Source organism: Pteropus vampyrus, unplaced genomic scaffold (assembly GCF_000151845.1).
Source record: "Pteropus vampyrus isolate Shadow unplaced genomic scaffold, Pvam_2.0 Scaffold30, whole genome shotgun sequence".
NCBI lineage: Eukaryota > Metazoa > Chordata > Mammalia > Chiroptera > Pteropodidae > Pteropus > Pteropus vampyrus.
Window position 1 is genome coordinate 11,758,167 of NW_011888811.1, and position 23,705 is coordinate 11,781,871.

The window sequence follows — 23,705 nt, forward strand, 5'->3', positions numbered from 1 at the left end:
TCTGCAACTAGCACCTACTCCTAGCACCACTCACTGCCAACAGCCTACCAGTAGCTCTGCAAATACTTAGGAACTTCCTTTTATGGAACCCTTCCCTGTGTATATTTTTATTTATTTGTCGATAGGGAGTTCAATTGGGGAAAACGCTGTCAGTGAGCTCGTACCATAGCCTTCGTTTCTGTACCTCATCATTCCAGGCGGCCTATGGTTCATTCGAAGACAATAACCCTTTCCATTACTACTTCTATAATTTTTCTAGAAAACTGACACTGTTTGAAGAGGGTGGGGGAGGAGAAGAGGAATAAATAGAAATAAATGAACAAAGGCCTTTCTTGTTGTTTCCTAATAAAAATCTCCTATCCAGGCAGTGCAGTCCGGAGGTAAGTCTGCCACCCCACACCTTCACCTCTCTCTCCCACTAGTGCGAAAACACCTCCATATCCTCCTAATCCTCAAGCAAAGCTTATACATTTGAAGAGCTTTTGAAGACCCCAAGACTCTGCAGTGCCCTATTTGTAAGCAGGGCCAGGATTATTCTGGTGTCAGCGTCTGCCTCCACTTTAGTCCCTAGTGCTGCCTGCACAAAGCTCAGGATCTTATTTCAAGAATTCATCTGCTCCAATTTTGTCTCCTACTCAAGGTCTCGACCCTTAGCTGAATTACAATTAGTTGCCCTGAGGATCCTGGAGGAGACTCATTTCAGAGGAAAATGCCTTCTGCTAGGAGCACCAATCTAGCCTGTAGTTAGCATCTATGAATTTCAACTCTGAGAATGCCTCTGCTCATGTGGCCCAGAGAAATCTGTCTTTTATGATGGCCCATATTCGTCGTACTTGAGACAGGCCTCTCCATAATTCTGAAATTGTTTCTCCCAAATCTCATTTTTAAAACAATCACTGCTGAGTAAGTTTTCTTCCAAGGCTGCCTTGAGAATTGCTTCTTGAAACAAAAATAATGATTGCTTTTCTGAAAAATGCAAGTTGCAAAATCTGACAGCTAATCCGCAGGATTGAGGGGTGTGAGATAGTTTTCCTCTGTGCTCTATACCTGATTCATTGAGAAAAAGGGGCAACAATCAGGGGCCTTGGTTGTCACTCTCATCTGTGAAATGGGACAATATTTGGTCTCTTTTCTATTTTATTGGGGAGTGGGTGTAGCACATCGGTTTAATTTTTTTTGCTCTCTGGAGAAGTAGATGCACTTGGAGAGAAAGTCTTTCCTATGAAATTTACTTTTTCTTTTTCAATTATTACATTTTTTTATGGGGGCAGGCAGGAGTGTCATGTTATTTTTATCCCTGAGTACAACATTAAAGAAATTAGGATATTAGAGGTATAAATCATTATAATCCAGGACTGGGTGTGCTTGATAATGAGCTCTTTTTAGCAGAAAGTTTGCTCTTTAATACAATGGAAAAGTAATTTATTGAGAAGTGTCCTTGGGAATAGGAAGGAGTAATGCATTTCTGCAGATGCTTCACATAACCAGTGAAGGCGAGGAAGGATGAGACTCTTCTAGGAGCCTGGAGATGGGATTCTTGTCTCTCCCCTGCTGTGTTAAGCCTGTCCACTGCCACAGGCCTTTTGTTTCCACTTGTAAAATGAGTAGGCTGAGTTACATCTGTGATTTTTACACATTTTTAAAAAGTGGAGCTCGAATTAGTGAACAATTTTTCATTTTTCAGAAACCAAATACAGACCACGCCAGGAGAGGTGCCTGAACCCCATCTGCACCTGTAAGATTCTCCATACCCCTAACTGTGCATTCCTGGGCTCTCAAATGCTCTGGGAGGCATGTGGTGACAGAGAGCAGCATAGATGACCTTGAAATTCTTTTGTAATTAAACAAGGAGAAATACTCATTTCTAATCCAATTGATGCTTGGTTTATTCTGCTTCCGGAGGGTTAATGCCTTGCAATACTCGGAGAGGGACCTGCCAAGTGTTGTGCCGATTATTCAAAAAATAATTGGTGACAGGGACCTGAGCTTGAAACACAAAGACATGAGCCAGCACCAGTCACAAAAGAGACCGCTGTGTCTTCCACAGCCACAACCATCTAGCTTGCTGAAGGCAACCCTGTTACTACCGATAGCTTTTTGTGTGTGTGGATGTAGTTGCCATATACTATTTCCTCTTCCTTCCTTCCCTCTTCATTCATTCATTCATTCATTCATTCATTCATTCATTCATTCATTCACAAACGTTTATTAACTACCTGCTTCTAGACCACAAATGGTCTAGCGAGGAAAACTGACAATAAAAAGGTCAACAAATAGCCATGAAATAACACACGGGAACAGTGACTAGCGGCACTGGCGAGGGACCTACATGAAGATGGTGTGAGAGGAGCAAGGAAGAGCTGGGAAGAGAATGTCCAGGCGGAGGGAAAAGCAGGGGAAGATCCGAGTCAGGATGGAAGCCACTGTGGCTGCTGTGCAAAGAGCAAGAGAGTGAGTAAGTGAGAGCAAGCCTCACCACCATGGCCCTCGAGAACAATCATGGCAGCGAGCCTGCTCAGATCAGGCAGCCCATACCTGAGGGAAGGCTCAGGTGTTTGCCCCAAGGAGTAGAGGCTGTTTATGTTGCAGCATAGTACAAGGAAATCAAGAAATCACTTGAGCATTGCGCTCATTTATCTTCCTTTTCACTGCCTGGCTGTGAGCCCGGGGCCTGTGGGTGGTGGGCCCAAACTGAGAGAAGGCTGAGGTTGGGAGAGGAGATGGGTCAAGGAAAGCAGAAGAAAGGGGGTGGAAAGTGGTGGTGGAGCTCATTCACACCCCTGTATTCCCAATTACTGTGTACGGATGTGAAAGTTGGAAGTAAAGAAGGCAGATAGAAAAAAAATGGATTCATTTGAAATATGGTGTTGGAAGAGAGCTTTACAGATATTCTGGACAGCCAGAAAGATGAACAAGTTGGTCCCAGAGCAAATTAAGCCTGAAACATCACTGGAGGCAAATATGACAAAACTGAAGCTGTCCTACTTCGGGTGTATCATGAGAAGGCATAGTTCTTTGGAAAAGACAATGATACTGGGAAAAATAGAAGACAGTGGGAAAAGAGAAAAACCAGTATAATAGGGACTGACTCCATGAAAGAAAACATAGGCGTGCGTCTATAGGAGCTGAGCAGGGCTGTTGAGGACGGGACACTGGGACATCACTCATTCATAACGGTTGCCAGGGGCCAGAGCCGTCTCAATGGCATGTAACACACATACAGCATGGGTTCTGGGCTTTGAGTCCACAGGCCTGGGTGTTCCACTCACTGGCTGTGTGACTCTGGGCAAGTCAGTTAACCCCAGCTCCTCATCAGAGACCCAGGGATCTCAAGGTCTCATTCAGAGGCTGTCGTAAGAATAAACGAGATGACATAGACGCCCCCTATATGATGACAAGGAGGCAATTCAAGTGGGAGGTGAGACAACAGGACATTTGTTTAGTGTTTTACAATTTTCAAAGCCCTTTACCCACAGAAAGGGGAAGACTATACCTGAACTTCCACATCTGTACATTTATCTCTGACTTCGCCTCCTACAACCAGCCATAAATAATGTCGAAAACAATAATAACAATACCAAGCTTAAATGTTTATTTCTAATGTTCATTATGTGGCAGACACTGTCCTGAGCACTTCACATACAACTTATCTAATAGTCACAGACACCTAAGCGGTACATACTGTTGTGGTCCCATTTTACAGATGAGGGAATTGAAGCACACGGAGGTCAGGTGACTGGGTCAAAGTCACCGATCTAGTAAGTTACAGGGTCAGGATCAAAGATGTAACTATGGCCAGGCTCTCTGCTAAAGAACAGAGCTATGGAGACTAGGAGACCCACCCCAGGCTTCAGTGGGCTCACAGATCTCATTTCGAGGATACAAATAAACTCATACAAGGCACTAGATGCTACTGTAACCACGGTGGAAATACTAAGGGAACAGAAGAAATGAGCTCTGATCATTTATTCATCAAACACGTATTAAGCATCTACTCTGCCTAAGGAGCTGAGGCTGAATGGTGAACAAGACTGATGTGGTGGCCCAGGCTCTCACAAGGGAGAGCCTGGTCGGGGAGACCTGCAAGCAGACAGCACATGCACACAATATTTGCATGCTATACTTATTTGTATTTTAATTCTGCCTGTGACAAGAGCTAAGAAGGAAAAAGAAAAGGTCTCATGAGAATGAGTGTAGGTAAAGAGTTAAGAGAGACTTTTAGAGGTGGTGAGGACTGAGTTTAAGATGTGTGTGTATGTATATGTGCGTGCACACACACACACACACACCACTCAGGCCTCTGTACTAAAGGCATGTAATTAAGAGTGTGGTATTACAAACGGGGTGACAGGCAGGTCAACTTTGATTATTCTGGAGTGCACTCAGACTCCCTCTCTTCAATACTTAGTGCCTCTGCAAGAAGGTGAGCAGAGGAGAGGAGTTCTCATGATTTTGCTGCAACTGGTGAAACCTTTGATGCAAAGAATAAGCTTGAGATGACTGGACGGAGGGCACTGTAGTCTGTTGGTTAAGATCACATGCTTAGGGTCAGACATGGTTTGGTCACTATATCACCACCTAAGAGCTGTGTGACCAAGGGTAAGTCAGTTTATCTCTCTGGACTTCAGTTTTCTCATGTTAAACCATGTGGCAGATACTGTAGTGGGGGCTCACTCAATACTGCTAATCCACTTCTCCTTTTCCTATCTCTACTAAAGAGGCCCCAAGTCGATCGCATACCCAGCTACCCTTGCAAGTAGAGGGGTCCAGATGTCAGAGTTCTGACCAAAAGTCTTTCCTGAATGAGAAGGCAAAGGCTTGCAAGGAGGAGGTTTTGTTCTCTTTGCCTTTCTTCCTTCTTCTTATCTGAAAGGTAGACTTTCCAGAGGAACAGCAGCCATTTTGTGACCATGAGGATGAGAAAGGAGGAAGAGAAGTTGGTTCTTTGATAGCTTTGAGCAGTTGTACCAATTCTTATTCTATGAAATGAATGAACGAATAAATAAAGAAGCCCCTTACTTGTTTGAGCTATTGTTTATCAAGTTTTCTGTTATTTGAAGCTTAATGCATTTCTACAAATGGGATAAAAATAGAACTTCTTGGGTTGTTGTGAGGACTAAACGAGATAATATGTGTGCAGTGCCAGGTTCATGGCCTGGCACACAGCACGCATCAGTAAACAGTGGCCTCTATGGTGTTGCTGCTGAAGAAGGGTAGACCTGCCACCCCTCTGGCAAGTCACGGGGTAAAGCATGAAGAGCAGGAAGCTCGGTGGGATGGGCCCTACCTCGATCACTGAAGTCATCGACCAGCACGATCTCGGCGATCAGCTGCGGGGGTGAGCGGTTCAGCACGCTGTGGACGGTGCGGAGGAGGGAGGACCAGCCCTCATTGTGGAAGGGGATGATGATGCTGGTGTTGGGGAGTGTCTCCAGGTAGCGTTTGTTGTTGCAGCTAGAGGGAGACACAGGGGACAGGGAAAGGACAGGTTCAGCTCTCATCTTGTCAAGAGAACTAGGCATGTGGTTTGGCTAACTGCAAATCCCACTTCCTCTCCAGCCTTCAGGACACAAGTGAAAACCGGGGACGCCACAGTCACTTCAGAACCTCTTTCTAGTTGGCATCCTGAAGCCCTGCGTCCAATCCCTGCACACACAGTACACAGGGATAGGTACACAAGACCCCAAACAAGGACAGGCAGTGCTGGAGGAGCAGCACTGGGGTTCGGTGTTTGACATGCACCAACTCGTTTAAGCCTCAGCGGTGACAACACGTGGTTGCCATCCTCAGGACCCCATGTGGAGCATAGCCCTTCAGTAACACCGGTCTCTCTCCCCAGCCCCTGCACATTCCTCTCCAATGGAGGAGAAGCCACTTATCCATGAGTTTGGAAGAATAAACTGGGCTTCATTGGCTCAGCCCCTCTTCTTTCCCTCCTTGGGCTCTACAAGCAGAAGGCACATTTTCTCTCCTGCTCTCCACTAGCCTTACGGTAAGTTTGGGGAGAGGGGGAGTGGAAGGCCCTGCCCTGTGGGCCTTTAATGTCATTATAACACCCAAAAGAATCAATATAGCTCCTTAACATCATCACATATCTAGTTGGTGTTCACATTTCCGTGATCTTCTTCTGTCTTTTTACAGTTGGTTTGTATAAATCAGGATCAAGACAAGGACCATATACTGCCTTTAGCTGATGTGTCTCCTGAGTCTCTTTTTCGCCTTATAATTTATTTGCTCAAGAAACTGGGTCATTTGTCCTACAGGATTTTCCAGTCTGCATTCTGCTGCTTGCATTGCTGTGGTATCTCTGCATATGTTCCTCTGTCCACCCTCCTTTGGTTCCCATGAACTGGTAATTACATCTAGAGGCTTGGCCTAATTCGATGAGATATTCTGGCAACCTCTTCCTAGATGCTGGGGGTGGGCATCCCATGAGATACACAGTTGTCTTTCCTTTGTGATGTTGGTGGCCATTGATGATCAATGTCTAAATCCCTTTTCATCAGGGGTTTGCAAAATTGTGATATTCTAATTCTATCATTCCCCATTTACGAGGTGGAATACTTCTATTGAGAAAAATGACCACATTGACTGTTTGGGTGCCCTGAAGTACATGAAAGGTGGGAGAAGTCCCTGATTCTGTGTTTACTCGTTTTCAAGACTAGCATCCTCCACAGGCCAATTCTTTGTTTTCATTGTGAACTCATAAATTTTAACCTAATTAATGTGTTTCAATTCAGTGCAAGTATTATTCTTACTGGTTTCCAAATAAGCCCATCTTTAGCCCTAGGGAGTCTTCTCAACTTGGCTCATAGTCCTCTGAACACGACTACAAGGTCCTCATAGCTTCATTGCTTTCTGATAAAAGAGAGACTCAACTCACCTCTGCTGGCTTTGAAGATGGAAAAAGGGGGTCATGAGCCAAAAAAGTGGGTGGCTTTTAGAAGCTGGGAATGGTCCTCACTGATGGCCAGCGAGGAAATAGGAGTCTCACTCCTCAGAACTAAATTCTGCCCAAAATGCAGATAAGTAAGATTTCCTTAGAGTTCCAGAAAGGAATACTCAGCCAACACCTTGATTTTAGCCCCATAAGACCCATATCGGACTTCGGACTTACAGAATTGTAAGAATAATTTGTGTTGATTAAGCTGCTAAATTTATGGTAATTTGCTATGGCAGTTATAGAAAACTCATACACAAGGAGTCATCCTTGACACCCTTTGCCCAGTACGTAAACATTATTAGCTAACATTTAAAAAGTGAAAAACTTCACATCAAAACCCTCTTGAGCCTCCCGTGGCAGCAATGGGCTGCCACTGACAGTGGATGCCTCTCTATGGGGCAGGTGCTCTCCACGTCCTCAGCTCTCACCACTCCCTCGTCTTATACTAGGGCTGCTTCACTCCCTCTCATTGCCTCCCAGGCCCCTGGAGACATCTGAAGTTGAGAGCCCAGAAGTAAAAGGTATCATGGGAGGAAGCACCACAAGATTGGTACAAAATTTTGGGGGGAAAATTTGTGACACCTGGGGCTGTGAACATAACCACCAAATCTTTCCTTTTGTATGTCACTGCAATCCACTGTTCGACTGCCAGAATGTGCCAGGGTCTCTTGGCAATTTACTTCGAAACATATCAAAGAGTAAAATGGATTGATGAAGGGAGAGAGGGATGGATAGATATGTGATAAAGTTGGTACTGCAGAATCCAGATGGTGGGAACATAAGCATTCAGTGTACAATTCTTTCAACCTTTTTGAATGTTTGATAATGTTCTCAAAGAAATGTTTCAAATTCTCTGTTAGAAACACCAAGGAAAGCTGGGGAACGGGGAGCAGGAATGAATCCTTGGCTTCCAGCAGTGAGCTCGGTTCCAGCTGTGTGGACCGGTCTCCCCTAATTCGGGCAGTCCAGTTCTGATGGACAAGTCGGTCTCTCTTTTTCCCTTTGGGACCTCTGGACTTACCACATGTCCCCTCTTGCTCTTCCATCTGGCTGGACCGCTTTTACCCAGGCCTCATGCCGCCCTCCTCTGCAACTTTCCCCACCTCTCCAATTCTTTTGATCATTTCAACCAGCTTTCTCTGGGAGCCTTCTCCAATTTCATAATGTCAGCCTTCACAAATAAATGAAAGCAGTTCTTAAAAATCCCTTTTCCTTAACTCAGCTGAGTTCGCTGTGGCCAAAAAAGACAGGCAACATCTAGTTTTCTACAAAAGGCCCTGCCTTCCATCCAATTTCACAGGAGGCTTGCTCAACTGAAGCAGGGTTTGTGTGTGTGTGTGGGGGGGGGGCGGTGAGGAGGGGGTGAGACAGTTGTAATAAATTGCCTGTAGTCCAAGGGGTGAATACAATAGAGCTATTACCCAGCAGAGAGCCCTGGCTCTCTAAAACCCTAGAATGGGCCCCACAGCCTGCCAGTAGATGCACAAATACCATCTTATAGTAAGGGAAGTAGACAATGCTACAATAGATGAAATTCACTTCTAATTTAATTCAATTGTGGAATTAAAGACTATTCAGAACTCAAAAGGCTCAGCTGGAATCACGGCCCTAAACATATGCCTTTTTCCCCCTTCCTTTTGGTCTCTATTTTTCTCCCTCTTCTACCCATCTATCCATCTATTTACTAAATAAGTACAAAATAGCACTTCGACTTTTGCCATGGGAACTAGTCATTAGTTTGGCCCCAGCTTAGCAGATGGTCTTTGTTTAAATAAAAAATCGCATGACATGCTGAAATGTGTCTCTCCAGTATCCAGCAGGGAATTCGGTTCCACAGACCTGCACACAGGCCACTTTCCTGCTGGGAGCTTGTGCAAAAAGCCCCATTTCTCCTCCCACTAGGCCTGAAATGGCGGTAGACAGAGGCAGCCTGGGGATGGCGGGGAGGAAGATAGAGGCCACTGCCCTCTTTTAGTGACACCCCCATCTCCGCAGTCCCCTTCAAGACCTGTCTGCATGTTCTGTCTTGAGCTGTCAACACTGCTTGGTGGTGTATACCCAGTTCCTTTGCGTATGGTAAACACGAAGTGTCCTCTTGCCGGTGACTTCAGAAACTAGCCACAAAGAATGTGGTCTCCAGGAAGGAGAAACTAGGACACTGCTCCCAACAAAAGAGACTGGGTTGGCTGTGACCAGACAATAACAACCTCTGCCTCTCCATGGTTCGTTGTGCTCAGTGGTGTACGAAGCATCTTCCTTCTCTCTCCTCTAATCTGTACCAACTCCTGGCAGGGAGGTGAACCAGGGAGTGCTCACCCTGTTTTCTACATAAGGAAAACAGAGCTCAGAAAGATAAGTGACTTGGATTCAGGATTCAAATCTAGATAGTATCTATTTAAAATAACATTTATATGTGTGTGTTTCTTCATTATAAAAGTGGTAACTGCTCAGTGTAAAAGTCTGGAAAACACAGAAAGGTAAAGGACAATTGATAACGACAGCAGGATCTTGCCCAATGCTGACACCTGGGGCTAACATTAAACATAGAGGGTATGTCTTCTTCTTCACTCTTCTCCGAACACGCATCTGTTTCTACAGCACTGCATACAGCACACCGACTTAATGGCATCCAAATCCTTGTGGGCTCCCAGGTGCTGCATGGCCTCCTGAGACGCTTGGAAGAGCCCTGCTGTGGGCAGGATCAGGTAGAGCGATGCCCTTGTGGAGCAGGTTGCTGGGCTGAACTGGAGTTGGAAGGGCCTAGTTCAACCTTTTTGTTTTCCAAGTAAGGGGGTGAGGTTTAGAGAGGCTAAGTGGAAATCCCAGCCCACATGGCTAGCTGTTGTTGGACTGGCAGGTACAGCTAGCTCTTCAGTTTAGTCACAACAGAAAGAGAAAATCCCTTGGAGACTCTGGATGTAAAAAACAAATTTAAATCATACATAGTTCTAAGGAGGCAGCACCCACCGCATGTTCCAAGTGCTGCCTATCAGCTTGGTGGAACCATGGAGGGGGGCTAGACCATGCAGCCTCGAGAAGTGGGATCACTGGGGGTTCTGATGAACTTCAACAAAAAAACTCCTACTAGTAAGAATGCAGATGCTTTAAATATGCTTGCTGATGTCCATGCAATGTTTGTTCTAATTTGTCAGAAGTAGTTTGGTATGGACTTAGAGCCGAAAAGACTACTTATTGGTTGTATAATCTTGGGCGAGTTACCAAACCTCTATAAGCCTCAGTTTCCTCCTTCACAAAATAATCTTGCAGGTTTGAGCTGAGAAGTGAATACAAAAGAAACCTATGGTGCTCTATAAACATAAAGGTGCATCAAGTACCACTGGTTAAAAGAAACATCTGTGCTCTTCAGGTCAATCATGGTGCCTGCCTTGCCCACACCTTCTCTTTGAGCAGAAATGGCCACGCCAGAGGAAGGCTGAAGAAGGAGTCCTGGGTGGACCCTATGACTACCCATTCCCTGGTCATGATGGCTGCCTGGGGCAGGAACAGACCCCTGACCCAAGGGCACCCAATCCATTGACTTGCCAGTGGTCAATGGCCTAGCAAGAAATCTGTGCCCAAATGGAGTTCATCAGGCAAATAAAATTCTCTGTCTTGGGAACACAACCTTGAGGTACGGAAAGGGAGTCTAAGAGTTAATGAGGGGGAGCAGACACAAAGCTACACAAAAACAGAGCTAAGGCCTCTTGATGGCCTTAGCTGTTGAGGGGGTCATAAGAACGTGGTGGCCAGGCTTGGAAAGATCTTCCCAGTTCAGGCACTGGGAGGCCTGGGTGTGCCATGGCTCCACGTCTTCCTTCGGGAGAGCCAAGCTCTCCAGACCCAATTAATTCCACGTTCCACCTGGCTGACATTCCCATTTCCCATTATTGCCCCTGCCTCCTTGCAGAGGATGCCCCACTAGCTGAAGTAACTGCAGCCAAGGAAGTCCAACCTATTCCTAAGTCCATTCTTTGGAAAGAAAAACAAAAACAAGCATCCAAAAGTTGTACTAAAGCTGGATGAAGCAGTCTTATATTTTCTTTATTATTTTGAAAAGCACGGACTCTTACAGAATTATAAGATTTCTAAACTCCACAAATACCGCTAATGTGGAAATCCGGACTGCCGGGTCATGGGCGCTGAGACCGCTGGGGCACAGCAGTGTTGTTCCACATGATTAGCAGGACTGCATCAATATCACGCCAGCTGCACCACCATGATGTCGTGAGCAATCACCCACAACCCACAGCACTTCACCCCCACTATGCTCTGTGCGCTAGAGTAAACTGTTCTCGGTGATTACAAGGGTGAGTTGTCTTTCTTTTTTAAGGGAATGATCATTCTAAAAATCTTTGTGAAGTGACTCTGTTGTCTGAAAGCTCCCAGTGTCCGTACTCTTAGACAAATGATCTTCTGGAAACGGGCACCATTTTAGCATCTTCTCATGGGAACAAAATCCAGTATACCCTCCTCTATCCAACAGACGACAGTTTTGGACTTTCCACTGACCAGATGGGGCCTTTTGGGAGCTGGTTTGTGTGTCCTGGGGGTGGCATCTCTTTGGGCTGAGGATCTCTTTGGGTTGAGGAGTGAGGGAGATGGTCAACTACTGTTCCCAGGCTGCACACACAGCTTCAGTGTGAAAAGCCAATGAGAACCACTGAATGAATATGAAGGCTGGAAAGGCCTGACTCTCACCTTGTTGGCACTCCTTGTTTTATGGATGAGGAAACTGAGGCCCAGAATGGGAAGGGACCCTCCCAGGGTCACACAATAAGATGGCATACCCACATCTTAAAATGTGGCCTTTGAGAAATAGTACTTTCTGAGATGGCAACAGCAGGTGTGGTGAGGAGAGGGGCATGGACTGAAGAGACCCTCAGATCTTGGTTCAAGTCCCACCTTTGTCACTTAGTAGTAAGTCATCTTGGGAAAGTCACAGCCTCCCTAAGCCTCACTTCCAGTTTGGTAAAATGGGGACCTAATTCCTTCCTATGAAGACCGTCACAAGGAATGAAAACGATACCATGTGTGAATGCATCTGGCTTATAAATGTGAGTTCCTACCTCCCAGGGGCCACGGGGTAGGTCATTTTCTAGTAAATGGTTTGAATTCAAAATTCTGTAGTCCTCCGCTCCCTATTTTGTATAAAGGGCAGTCCCTTACAATACAACATTTTCAGACAGTGTCCAATGGGCTCTGGAACCACCAAGAAGCTAAGTGGAAGTTATAAATAGCTCGAGGCTCTGGAGCAAAAGGAAAAAGCTGGGTCTCAGTGGGTACACTGTAAAAAGCTCCTGTCCTCTCACCCCCCAGATTTGGCCCCTCTTCTGACACACCCTTACAACACATCTTCCCTTCTCAGCTGAGGCCTGGCTCCCCAGCCCTTCACTACTCCACTCTGGGGGATGAGACAGGTGTTGGCTTTCTCTTTTAACACAGTCTGGCTGGAATCAGAGGAGCCGGAAGATGAGTGTGACATGTACCAAAGCTGATATCTTTATGAAGGTCCTTTTCCATTCAGGAGAGGCTTTGCTGAGAGCCAGCTGCACCCATTTGCTCTTTCACAGGGAATCACAGGGCTTACTAATGTTAATTGTGCACCTCTAGTTCATCACTAGTTTCGCACCCCCTAACGTGCACCAGGGATTCCAAGCAGTATTTAAAGGATCTTGGTTGTGTTGTCTTTCCTCCCGTTTGAACTCACATTTTGGAAACCCCTTTGTTTAGATCATATATTGTTTAAAACAGTGATAACAATAACGACAAAAAAATTTTTTAAAGCACACAGCAAAATCCAACAGTTTCTTCACCCACATGATAAAACTAGTCCTTCTACAAATATAAAAGGCAATGTATTCCATGTGCTCAAACTTTGAACACAGGCTGACAGCAGGAAGGAAGAACTCTGGTTAATCAGTACGGTATAGAAGGTCACGGTGCCCAGAATTACCAGATGAAATGACAGCCCTAGGACTGCACCTCAGATCCCAGTTAGGTGCCAGCCGCCAGGCAAATGTCATTTGGAAGAAATGGGCTTTAATGTCAAGATTCTTGATGATTCATGAAGGAAGAGAAAGAAAGAAACAAAAATGTAAAGATATGTATATAAAGGTGTTTTTGCCACTGTTTCCAAAAGCAAAAAGACCTGAAAATAACCTGTCTGCCCGTCAACAGAAGAATGGATGAGTAGATTATATTCCTGTGGAATATTACAAAGCTATTAGAAATGCCTTAGGAATGTGACCACAGCATATAAAATGAATGAAGTTACTTGTAGAATAAAATCCATAGTACAACCACATTTATGCAACATGTCTATACATGTTGCATAAGCAAATTCTCTACCTGGGCAGATTTAGGAATGGGGGTGGTGGTGGTGGTGGTGGTGGTGTGTGTGTGTGTGCGTGTCTCTCGCAGGGAATTACTGATTCTTCCCTTTAAAAAAAGTGTGGAGAAGGAGTCTTACACTTAGGAGGGAATTATGTTCTATTCTGCATAAGAGTGCTCCTAAACTAAGCTGCTCTGTGCTTGTCTTATCATCATGCTGCCCTTGATACCATCTTAATGAAAGGAGAGAATTGATAATCGCTTTTATCTTCCAGTCATTAGTCTCTTTTTCCTTAAACTCTTTCAAGGCCAGTACCACTCAGCAATCAAACTCATCTCTGTAACCGATTTTACTGAGTGCTATTTATCTTCTCCTGGATAAGCATATATTACCTTCAGTGTGGTGAAGGAAATGCAACCCGAGTAGTCGGCTGGTTGTGTTCATTTATTTAGCCAATCCTGCTCACTCTGCCCGGTCCAAGAACCTTCATGCACAAATGATGAGAATTAAAAAATGTCTCCCTCCTTTCTTGTGAAGGATGGGTCTCAGTCTGTGCACGACGCTGTAGAAAAAGCACATACTTGGGTCTTGGTTTGAGTCTCCTTTGCCTTCTAAACCAGCTGTGTGAACTGGAGCAAAGGGCTGAGCTTCTTCCAGGCTCAGTTTGTGCATCTGTAAAAGGGACCTAGTAGTGATCCACATTCAATACAATTTCAGAGAGGCCAGAATCACAATAAAAGTTGTAATAGTGTTTTTTTTGTAAAGGAGAAGATAATGTCGAAACATAAAGGATAAAAAGTATTATCACACAAAACTTCAAAGGGGGCTGGTAAAGTACTCAGTACAACCCCTGGCATATAAGCACTAGATAAATGGGAACCATTATTGTCAATGGAGAGAGCACAGCATCCCTTTCTGGAAGACTTAGAAAATGCATCTGTTTGCAGAAATGATTAAAGAACCACAAACTGCACATTAGCTCACGTGGATGTCAGGTGGTTTTTACCCAACATAAATTGTAGGGACACATGTCATTTGATTTTCAGTTGACAGGCAGCCATTTTTTGCTTCTAAGCCACTTCTCTCTGAAATTTCAACCCAAGGGCTGAATTCATTGACATCTATTTTAAAAATTACAGAAAAGAAGTTGATTTGAGAAATATTTTTGACTCCCATTTTATGTTAAGGCTTATGAGCACCTTTAAATCCCAATATTAGGTCTGATAGATCAATAACTTGCCTTGAAAGAAAGACCACTGTTCAGAAAGGAGTCATTTAATTTCAGAGGAGAGCTGATTTAAGTCTCTTGAAAAATCAGTGGTGCTCCAAAGAAACCTGGACTTCTTCCTAACCCAGCTCACAAACTCTTCAGGCTCCAGCCCCTCTTTCCGTCCCCCACCCCCCACATGCGTGGCTAACAACTTGCCAAACTAGGGAGTCTGTATCACTCATTGTGGGCATATTTAGGGTGCTAATCTAATATTGAAGTGCTCCATTATAAAAGTGTTAAGCGAGCTTACTCTACACATGAATTATAATAAAAAGGGAAAACTGCTAATATGTATAAAATATGTCTTCCAGGCCTATCATTATTCTATGGAGGGTCTGACAAACCTCTGGGTACTGTGGGGGAGGGGGTGAGGGAGCACTGGGGTTGGTGCAGACTGCAGCCATTCATCCCCACTGCAGAGGGTAGGAGGAAGTGGGTGCCGACCTTGCCATGACCTGAATATGGCACACAAATACCATCATCCCAGACACAATACAGACCACAGCTGATCTTGGGCCATTTTTAGATTTACTGTTTGTTATGCCTCAGGCATTTCTTGCTATTAGAGGAAAATGAGTTAATTAAAACCACAATAAAAACATAGCAACTCAGAAAAGGATCCCGTTGCCATTTCCATTTTTCACAATATAAACGGCATCATTTATTCAACTGCCTACTCAGCATTGTCATGTGGATGTTTAATGATGTCCTAAACTTGACTGACAGCAAAATCCCGATTTCCCCAAACCTACTCTTCCCCAAATCTGTTCCCAAAAAAAGTGAATAATGATGATAATAGTAACAATAATACCTGGCCAACCTGTTCGTGAAGAATATTGGTCTGTGACATTTTTTTCTTATCCTACTTTTTGCTGTTTTGTCTGGTTTTGTTATCAGGGTAATGCTGGCTCAAGAGCTGGAAAGTACTCCATCCTCCTTAATTTTAAGAGGTGTATAGAATTTGTGTTATTTCTTATATTTTTGGCAGAATTCATCAGCGAACCGATCCGGGCTAAGAGTTTTCTTTCTGAGATGAGAAATATTAATATCAATTTCTATATTAGTTATTGGGCTATTCAAGTTAGTCATTTCTTCCTGAGTGACCTTTGGTACTTTGTGTCTTTCAAGGAATTTGTCATTTCATAGAAGTTGCTGAATTTATAGGCATAAAGTTGTTCAGAATATTCCTTTATTATTTTTTAATAGTTAACAGAATCTGTAGTTATGTCACAGTTCTCATTCTTGATATTGGTAATTTACGTCTACTTTCTTTTTTCTCATCAGTCTGGTTTGAAGTTAATTTAATTTACTATCTCAAAGAACCAGCTCTTGGTTTCACTGATTTTTTTTTTTCTTTTGGTTTTCTATTCTCTAGTCATTAATCTCTGCTTCGATCTTTTTTATTTCCTTAACTTTGTTAATTTTGGATTAATTTACTCTTCTTTTTTCTAGTTTCTTAAAGTAGAAGCTGATGTCATCAACTTGAGACCATTCTTTTCTAATACAGGCCTTTAATGATACAAATTTCCCTGTAAGTACTGCCTTAATAACATCCCATAAATCCTGATATTATTCTGTTTTATCATTCAGCTCAAAATACTTTCTAATTTTTCCTTGGATTTATTCTTTGACCTATCTGTTATTCATAGGTAAGTTACATGGGCTGCAATCTCCTTTCTGGTCATTGTTCCCTCTTCCCTCTTTTTCTGCCTTCTTTTGGATTAACTGAATATTGTTCATAATTCCATTTGTTCTCCTTCATTGGCTTATTAGCTGTGACTCTGTTTTGCAATTTGAGTGATTGTTTTAGGGTTTATAGCACACACTTTTAACTTTTAAAGCCTACCTTCGCCACTTCACAAGGAGTACCAGAATCTTACAATAGTATATTATCATTTCTCCTCTCTAATCTTTATGTTGGGATAATTTTACTTTTATCTATGTTTTAGACCCAATGATATGTTATTGTTGTTTTTGGTTACACAGTCAGATACATTTTTTTAAAAAATTCAACAATAAGAAAAAATAGTACATAATTTATCCACATAGTTACTATTTCCAATGATTGTCATTCTTTGTGAATGAAGATTCTATTTCCATCCAGTATCTCTTTTGTTTCCTAAAAGACTTTATCATTTCTTATAGCACATGACAACTGTAATAAATTCTTTCAGCTTTTTTTGGTGTGTGTGTGTTGGAAAGTCTTTGTTTTGCCTTAATTTTGAATGATATATTCATAGGGTACAGAGGTCTAGGTTGACAGAGTTTTTATTTTCAGTACTTTAAAGATGTTGCTACACTTTGTTCATTCTTGCATTGTTTCCAATGAAAATTCTGTCATCCTTATCTTTGATCTTCTGTCTACAGTGTATTTTATTTCTCTGGCTTCTTTAAAATGTTTTCTCTTTGCCACTGGATTTTAGTAATTTGATTATGATGTGCCTTTGGTGGTGTTTTACTCATGTTTCCTGGGACTGGGTTTCACTGAGCTTCTTTAATCTGTGGTTTTATAGTTTTCATTCACCTTGGAAAACTTTTGGCCATTATTTCCCTCTCCTTCATGGACTCCAGTTACATGAATATTTGACTACTTAAAAGCTGTCACTCGGTTTATTAATACTCTTTTCATTTTTTAAAATTCTTTTTTCTCTGTTTTATTTTGAATAGTTTCTTTTCTTTATATCTTCAGGTTCACTAATCTTTTTTTGCCCTGCAATATTTAATCTGTCCTTAATCCCATATACTGTATTTTTCATCTTAGACATTGTTGGTTTCCTTTCTAGAAGTTCAGTTGGGTATTTTCATATCTTTCATTTCTCTAATTTTTAAACATATAGAACATAGTTATAATAACTGTTTTAGTGTCCTCTGCTGGTTCTGACATCTGTATTAATTCTGGGTTGGTTTTGATTGAATCTTTTCCTCATTATGAGTCATGCTTCTCTACTTATTTGCATCTCTGATAATCTATGGTTGGATTTTACCTTGATTAGTGCTGAAAATTTTTTTTATTTCTGTTAAGTATTTTTGAGGTTTCTTCTGGGATGTTGTTAAGTTACTTAGAAACAGTTTGATCTTCTGGGCCATGATTTATGCTTTTTCAGACTGGGCCAGAGCACTGTTCAGTCTGGGGCTAATTAGTCCCCAGACAAAACTGTTCAGTCTGGGGCTAATTAGTCCCCAGACAAAACTGAGGCAAAACTCTTCAAAGTGCTCTACCCAATTCTACATGAGTTAGAAATTATAAGGAGTTAGAAATTTCCAGTCTGAGTTGTAAGAAGAGGCAGTAGTCTTGGTGCTGTGTGAAAGTCAGGCACACTGTTCCTTCTAATCCTTTTGGTGATCCCTTTCCCAGCCTCAGGTGGCTTCCTCATAGGAAGGAGCTCATCAGTAATCTGCTGAATACTCAAGGGGCCTTTCCACAGACTCTGAGGCTCGATCTCCATGCAGCTCTCTCTTCTTCAGTACCTTGTCTTGTGAACTCTCTGCCTCTTTGGTTTCCCTGGACTCTAACAGCTCAACTCAGGGAGTTCTCAGGGCTCTACCTGGGCTCCCCTTCCCTGCACCATGGCTTGAAAACTCTCTTGAGGCAATTAGCTCAGGCAACTGAAGGGCTCTCTTCATTTGTTTCCCATCTCCTGGGAAACTGTCCATCATTCTTGGTGTCCAGTGTCTTTTTTCCCCCCCAGTTGTTTCAGGCAGGAGAGTAAATCTGGTTCCTGTTACTCCATCCTAGTTCCTAAATAGCATTTTTAACGTCTCTGTGTACATTCGTATCGGGGCACAAATATTATTATTATTACTACGACAAATGTGGTTGGTTTTAACTCTCTGTGCTCTCAAACTGTCATTTCTTTTCTGAGTACATATTTAATAAACGTTTGTCAAAGGTAATAGAGTATAACTCTATTGTTGCTATTGTAAACTGTTGGGGAGGTAAAGGTGCTCAATGATACTGGCCTATTGTAATAATATGAGCTTATGAGTTCTTTTGAGGAAATTCAGCATATATCATAAAATAAGCATGTTAATTTAACAAAAAGGAAAAAGTGAGAGGAGCATGGAATCAGGAATCTAGTAGGTTAGTGCCTTTTATTGCAACAAAGATTCCATTCAGGTTCATTCATTACTGGAAGCTAAACCCATGGACTGGAGAGCGCAGGTCAGGACTGTAGACTACTTTCATTGCCACTATGGACAATCTTTGCATGGGAGAAACCGATCACCCAACAGAGGGGTTTACACAGGCACCTTCAGACCTGGGCCCTTTAGCAGCTGGGGCTGCACTGCCATCAGCTCTGTGCCCTGGAGGAGCCTCCATGTGTGGTTGTCAAGCAGCCCAGAGAGCCCCCTTGGGGAGCAGGGAAAGTGGGCCAGCCCACCAGCCAGCCTCTGTTTCGCTCCCTTGGCAAAAGGTGCAGAGGGCAGGCTTGCTCAGAGCCAGCTGGCTGCCTCCCACATGCAAGCCCAGCAAGTCAGACCCAAGTTCCTACTTTCCGTTCTCTGTGGCTGCACATTCTCCAATGCAGCTTCTGGTGGAAGCAAATGCAGCTGGCACAAACAAACAGCCCCTCCATCCTGTTCTTGACATGTTGTTGCCAAAATTCAGTTCGAAGGAATAAAAGGCAAACATAAACCTCACTCCTGCTGGGGAAGTTGTTTAAGCTGAAAGAAACCAGAGGGAATGAGAGGCTCAACTGTTCTAATTTATTCATACATTTGTGCTGTCAAACTGCAGGAAAGCTCCCCCCTCGGAAAAAAGAAAAGCTCGTCAAGACATCTGTCAACTCGTTTCTGAAAAGTCAGCTTCCACGACTGGGGAGTCTGAAAAAGGGGGGATGTCAAGGGCACGGAATTTACCCACGTCTTTTCTATAACCTGGACGCTGGCTAGGTGGGTGGGCTGGTAATAGAGGAGCCTGTGGTGTGCTGAGGCTCAATTCACATCCATCCAGAACAGGGGTTTGTCATCTCATTGATGTCCTGGCCTCCTCTGCCAGGCTGGTAAAATATATGGAAACTTCTGAGAGCAGTGCTTATTTATAATTCATAAAATAAAATATATGAGATTGTAAAGAAAACTAACTAAACCAAAATATAGTTATCACAATAATAAAAAATTTAAAATACAGTAACAAATGTGCTTCTTTATGAACACATTAAACGACAAGATCTAGTGGTAGATCTAAAAACTACCTTCACTTCAAAGTAGTAATGAGTGTCCATGACATTTCAAGATATCTACAGAGTAATGAGAAAGCACATGATTTCTTTTGGTGACTACGTCATAGGTACTTTGTCTCCTACATTCATAAGTGAAGGGAACACCAAATTTCAGTTAGTGGTTAATGAAAAAAAAAAGCAACGTTTTTTTTTTTCATCCAAGTTTACAGACTCTCCTGAATTTTCTCTGTGGATCACAGAACTCCAAGATTGAGAAGACCGTTCTTTTTCTGGGCTGTCAGGAAAGAGCACTGTACTAACAAAAGGGCTGGATCCCCATCCTGGCTGTACTTCTAACTCATCCTTGTAATTCCTAAGCTGAAGAATGTGTACTGTCTTGCCCAGAGGCCTTTGCCCAGGCGGTTCTCAACCTGCAATGTCTTCCTGCAAAGGCTGGGGTGGGGTGGGGTGGGCGGGTCCTCTGAGGTTCAAAGCACTCTCTGCTTACTACTGTTACTGGACTTCTCAACTGTGGTATAATGACCTCCTTATGCCATCTGTCCCACCCCTTGCAACAAGAATGGCTCATTTATCACTGTATTCCTGGTGTCAAGTACAGGGCTTGGTACACGGAAGACCATCATTTATATATTTACTGACTGGGCAGATGAATAGATGGATAAAAGCTGTAACCACACCCAGTTTCTCTCCCTCATTGTAAAAATATTCCTTATTTTATACCAGCCGTTCTAAACTCTGGTTATAAGTGAGAATCACTTTTAAAGATTTTAGAAACACTGAGACCTAGGCTGCAACCCCAGAGACGAGATCCCAGTGGCTTGGGGTGGGGTCCTGGCCTTGTATTATTTTAAAACCACCCCAGACACCGCCACAACTCATTGTCCACAATACCAATGAACAGCAGCTGAGGTGAGAGTATAAAGCTCCTAGATGAACTTTTTTCCTAGACCCAGAAACATGATATTAGTGCAGAATTCTGAACTCTGCAAGGGGCTAAACACATAAATTGAGTTTCTGACCCTCAGAGTCAGGTCACAGTTCTGAATTCAGAAACATCAGTAATATTTGAACTCTATTCTCACACATAGATGAAAAAAATCTCAGGCTTGACAGCGAAGACCACGAAACAAATTGCAAACCCCACAGGCAGGCACACCGAGGCCCCTTGTTCCCCTGCCCCTTAAATCAAGAAATCCTTTTGACTAGGGCCCGCTCCTGGGCAAGCAGCACACCTTGGGGCTGTGTGGGCTCCTCGTGCACAGAGTGGAGATGACAAGAGCACCGCCGACTCGAAGCACTGTTGCAGGAACTGGCAGATGCGATGGGGCCGAAAGCATTTTGCGAGTCGCCAAAAATTCTACCAAGACTATCTTGATTATTGCATTCTACCAACTGAGTTCTTCAGGTGGAAAGACCTTATGGCTCAGTGATTAGGAATACAGATTCTAGGGTCGGAATCCCTGCACTCAAATTCTGGTGCCACCTCTTACCAGCTGTGTCATCTTGTGCAAATTATTAAACCTTTTTGTGTCCCAATTCCCCATCTGTAAAATGGTGATAATAAAGGGACCTGCCTCACTTAGTTTGGCTGAGTTAATGCATTTAAAGTGCCCAGAATTCTAAAATGTAAGTGTGCAGTGGAATCATCTAGAGGGCTCGTTAAATACCGAGCGCTGGGCTCCCCTAGAGCTTATGACACAGTTGACCTGGGCTGGGATGTGAGAATGTGCACACCTACCAAGCTCCTGGGTGATGCTGAGGTCACCACACTTTGAGAACCACTGATTTAGAACAATGCCTGGCATATAATAAGCACTTAGTAAGTGTTAGCTCTTATCATCTTTTCCTGGACTCTGCTTTTTAGTCGTTGAACAGGACACTTTATCCTCCAAGGCTACTCAGGACTGTGTGTAAAAGCCATTTTGAGATCTTCTACTTGCAGTAGTTCCCCAAGTGTGGACCGGAGACAAGCCGCACAAGCACCATGTAGATGCTTATTGGTAATGCAAGCTCTTAGTACCTAACCAAGACCTACTGAATCAGGAATTATGGGGGTGAAGCTCAATATACTGTGTTCCGACAGTATGATTCTAATGCACATCAGCTTTAAGAACAATTGCTCTACTGGAAAATCGCCACGACCACCATAATAACTCTACTGAAAACGTCCAGGAGGCAGGATGGCTTCAGGTCCAGAGTATAGTTTTTGGTTGATCTGGAGCCTAAGACCTGGCTCAGCTCTTTAGTCACTTTGTGGCCTTATGTGAGTTATGACACTCCTTTAACCCTCAGTTTCTTCATCTGTAAAATGGGCATCATTTAGGAACCCACCTCACAGGAACCTAAGATGATGCAAATGAAGTGCCTGGCATATGCTACCAGTTCAAAGAATGTTAGCTGCCACTGTTATTTTTATAGTTGTTACAGTATGTCATCTCTCACATGATTTGAGATAGCCTATAACAAAGACATAAATATACAGATACACGAGATAGGTAAAATAAAGATTAAAAAGAAATTAAAATGTCACACATGAAAAGTGGAGACAGTGAGTGTTGAAACTATCACTGCAATTGTGTTCTTAATTGAGGTCTGAACTTCCCCATGGGCCAGGGCAGAAAGGAAACGCAGAGGTTCCATGTTCCCACTACCTGAACAGTGGAAGGAGACCATATCTTTTGGGGAGACATAATCGTCCCTCTGCCACACCAACTCTGTACTCTAGGAGCATCTGATCACATGAACCTCTGCACAAAGGCCCTCGGTAACAGGAAGGGCTCTCTTCCAGCAGCGCTTCATGTACCTGTTTCTTTAATTAATTCTTGATAAGAGCCAAGAGCAAAATCCTTACATCCCAGAAGATGAGAGATGTTATACTTACTTTGGGTGCCGAATATCAGGGAGAGAGCGATTCAGGGCAATTTTATCACTGACGTAGATGTTAAATCCATTTTCTCGGTATGCCTGATCCACTCTCTCAGCATCAGTCATGGGGTAAGGTCTGCCCTGTTCTCCATTTCCTAGGGGCAAAGAGCAATGTCAATGTTGCTAATTGAACAGAGTCAAGGAAGAAGAATAAAAAATATGATTCAACCATGAAGACAAAATTTTATGCTTGGATATAAAGCAAACATCTAGATTTTGCAGGGGAAAGTGTACAGAGGGGAGGGAAATGAGCATTTACTCAGTCACAGGAGTCACCCTTTATAGACCCTGTTCTCATATAATGTCCACAGCAAGTCTGCAGGGTGAACGTGAGAGCACTCAACCAACATGTGGATAAACGGGGACTCAGAAAGGTTAGAGGACCGGGACTGCGAGTTCCAAAGCCTATGTTCCCTCTGCTCTGCCAGGCGCCCCAAACATCCCTGACTGGGGAGTCCAATCACCTGGCTAGGAGGCCAGGTTTAACACATATAAGCTGATCAACCTTGACCCCTTCACACTACCTCTCTGAACTGTAGCTGGCTCCCTTCTGGTACCCACAGTGCCTTGAGAGAGTCAAATGAGATGCTGTGTACACGAAAGCTTTTCGTAAACTATAAGACACTACAGAAATATTATGATTACTCTCTAGGCAGGGTAAACTTTATATGTAAATCAAAATCACCACAAATTATAAAAGATACTTTGATTTTTTTTTTTTAAGCTAGCAAACAAACTAAGATCTGCCTAGGCTACGCCAGGATTGCCTGAAAAGTGTTGCTTTGAGTCACAGATTGGGTGGACAAAGTGCTATTCTTTCCTCTCTCTGCACTATCCATCTGAGGAAAGAGTTCCTGATGCTCCAAGAAATTATTATCTGGGTTCCCAGGGTGCAGATGGTGAGTGGAAATGAACACGCCAACCCCTGCAATAGCCCAAGAATCTGCCATTGGCGAGGGTCTTGAAGAAATGGCAATAAAATCAGTTGGTTAGAAATCGCGTCATCTTCTGAAGCTTGTGGTCTGAGCAACATCCCATTTAGTTTGCAAAGTA

The 23,705-nt window shown here is 43.3% G+C and overlaps 1 protein-coding gene across 1 annotated transcript in view; it reads right to left on the reverse strand.

Annotated features, from left to right (window-relative positions):
- The window catches only part of GALNT10 (polypeptide N-acetylgalactosaminyltransferase 10), a 191,549-nt gene that overhangs the window by 69,340 nt on the left and 98,504 nt on the right, over positions 1 to 23,705 (reverse strand). The window contains exons 3-4 of the mRNA XM_011356764.1: positions 22,609 to 22,747; positions 5,288 to 5,454 (exon numbers count right to left, since the gene is read on the reverse strand). Of these exons, the coding sequence (XP_011355066.1) occupies positions 5,288 to 5,454; positions 22,609 to 22,747 (306 nt within the window). The remainder of the gene's footprint in view (positions 1 to 5,287; positions 5,455 to 22,608; positions 22,748 to 23,705) is intronic.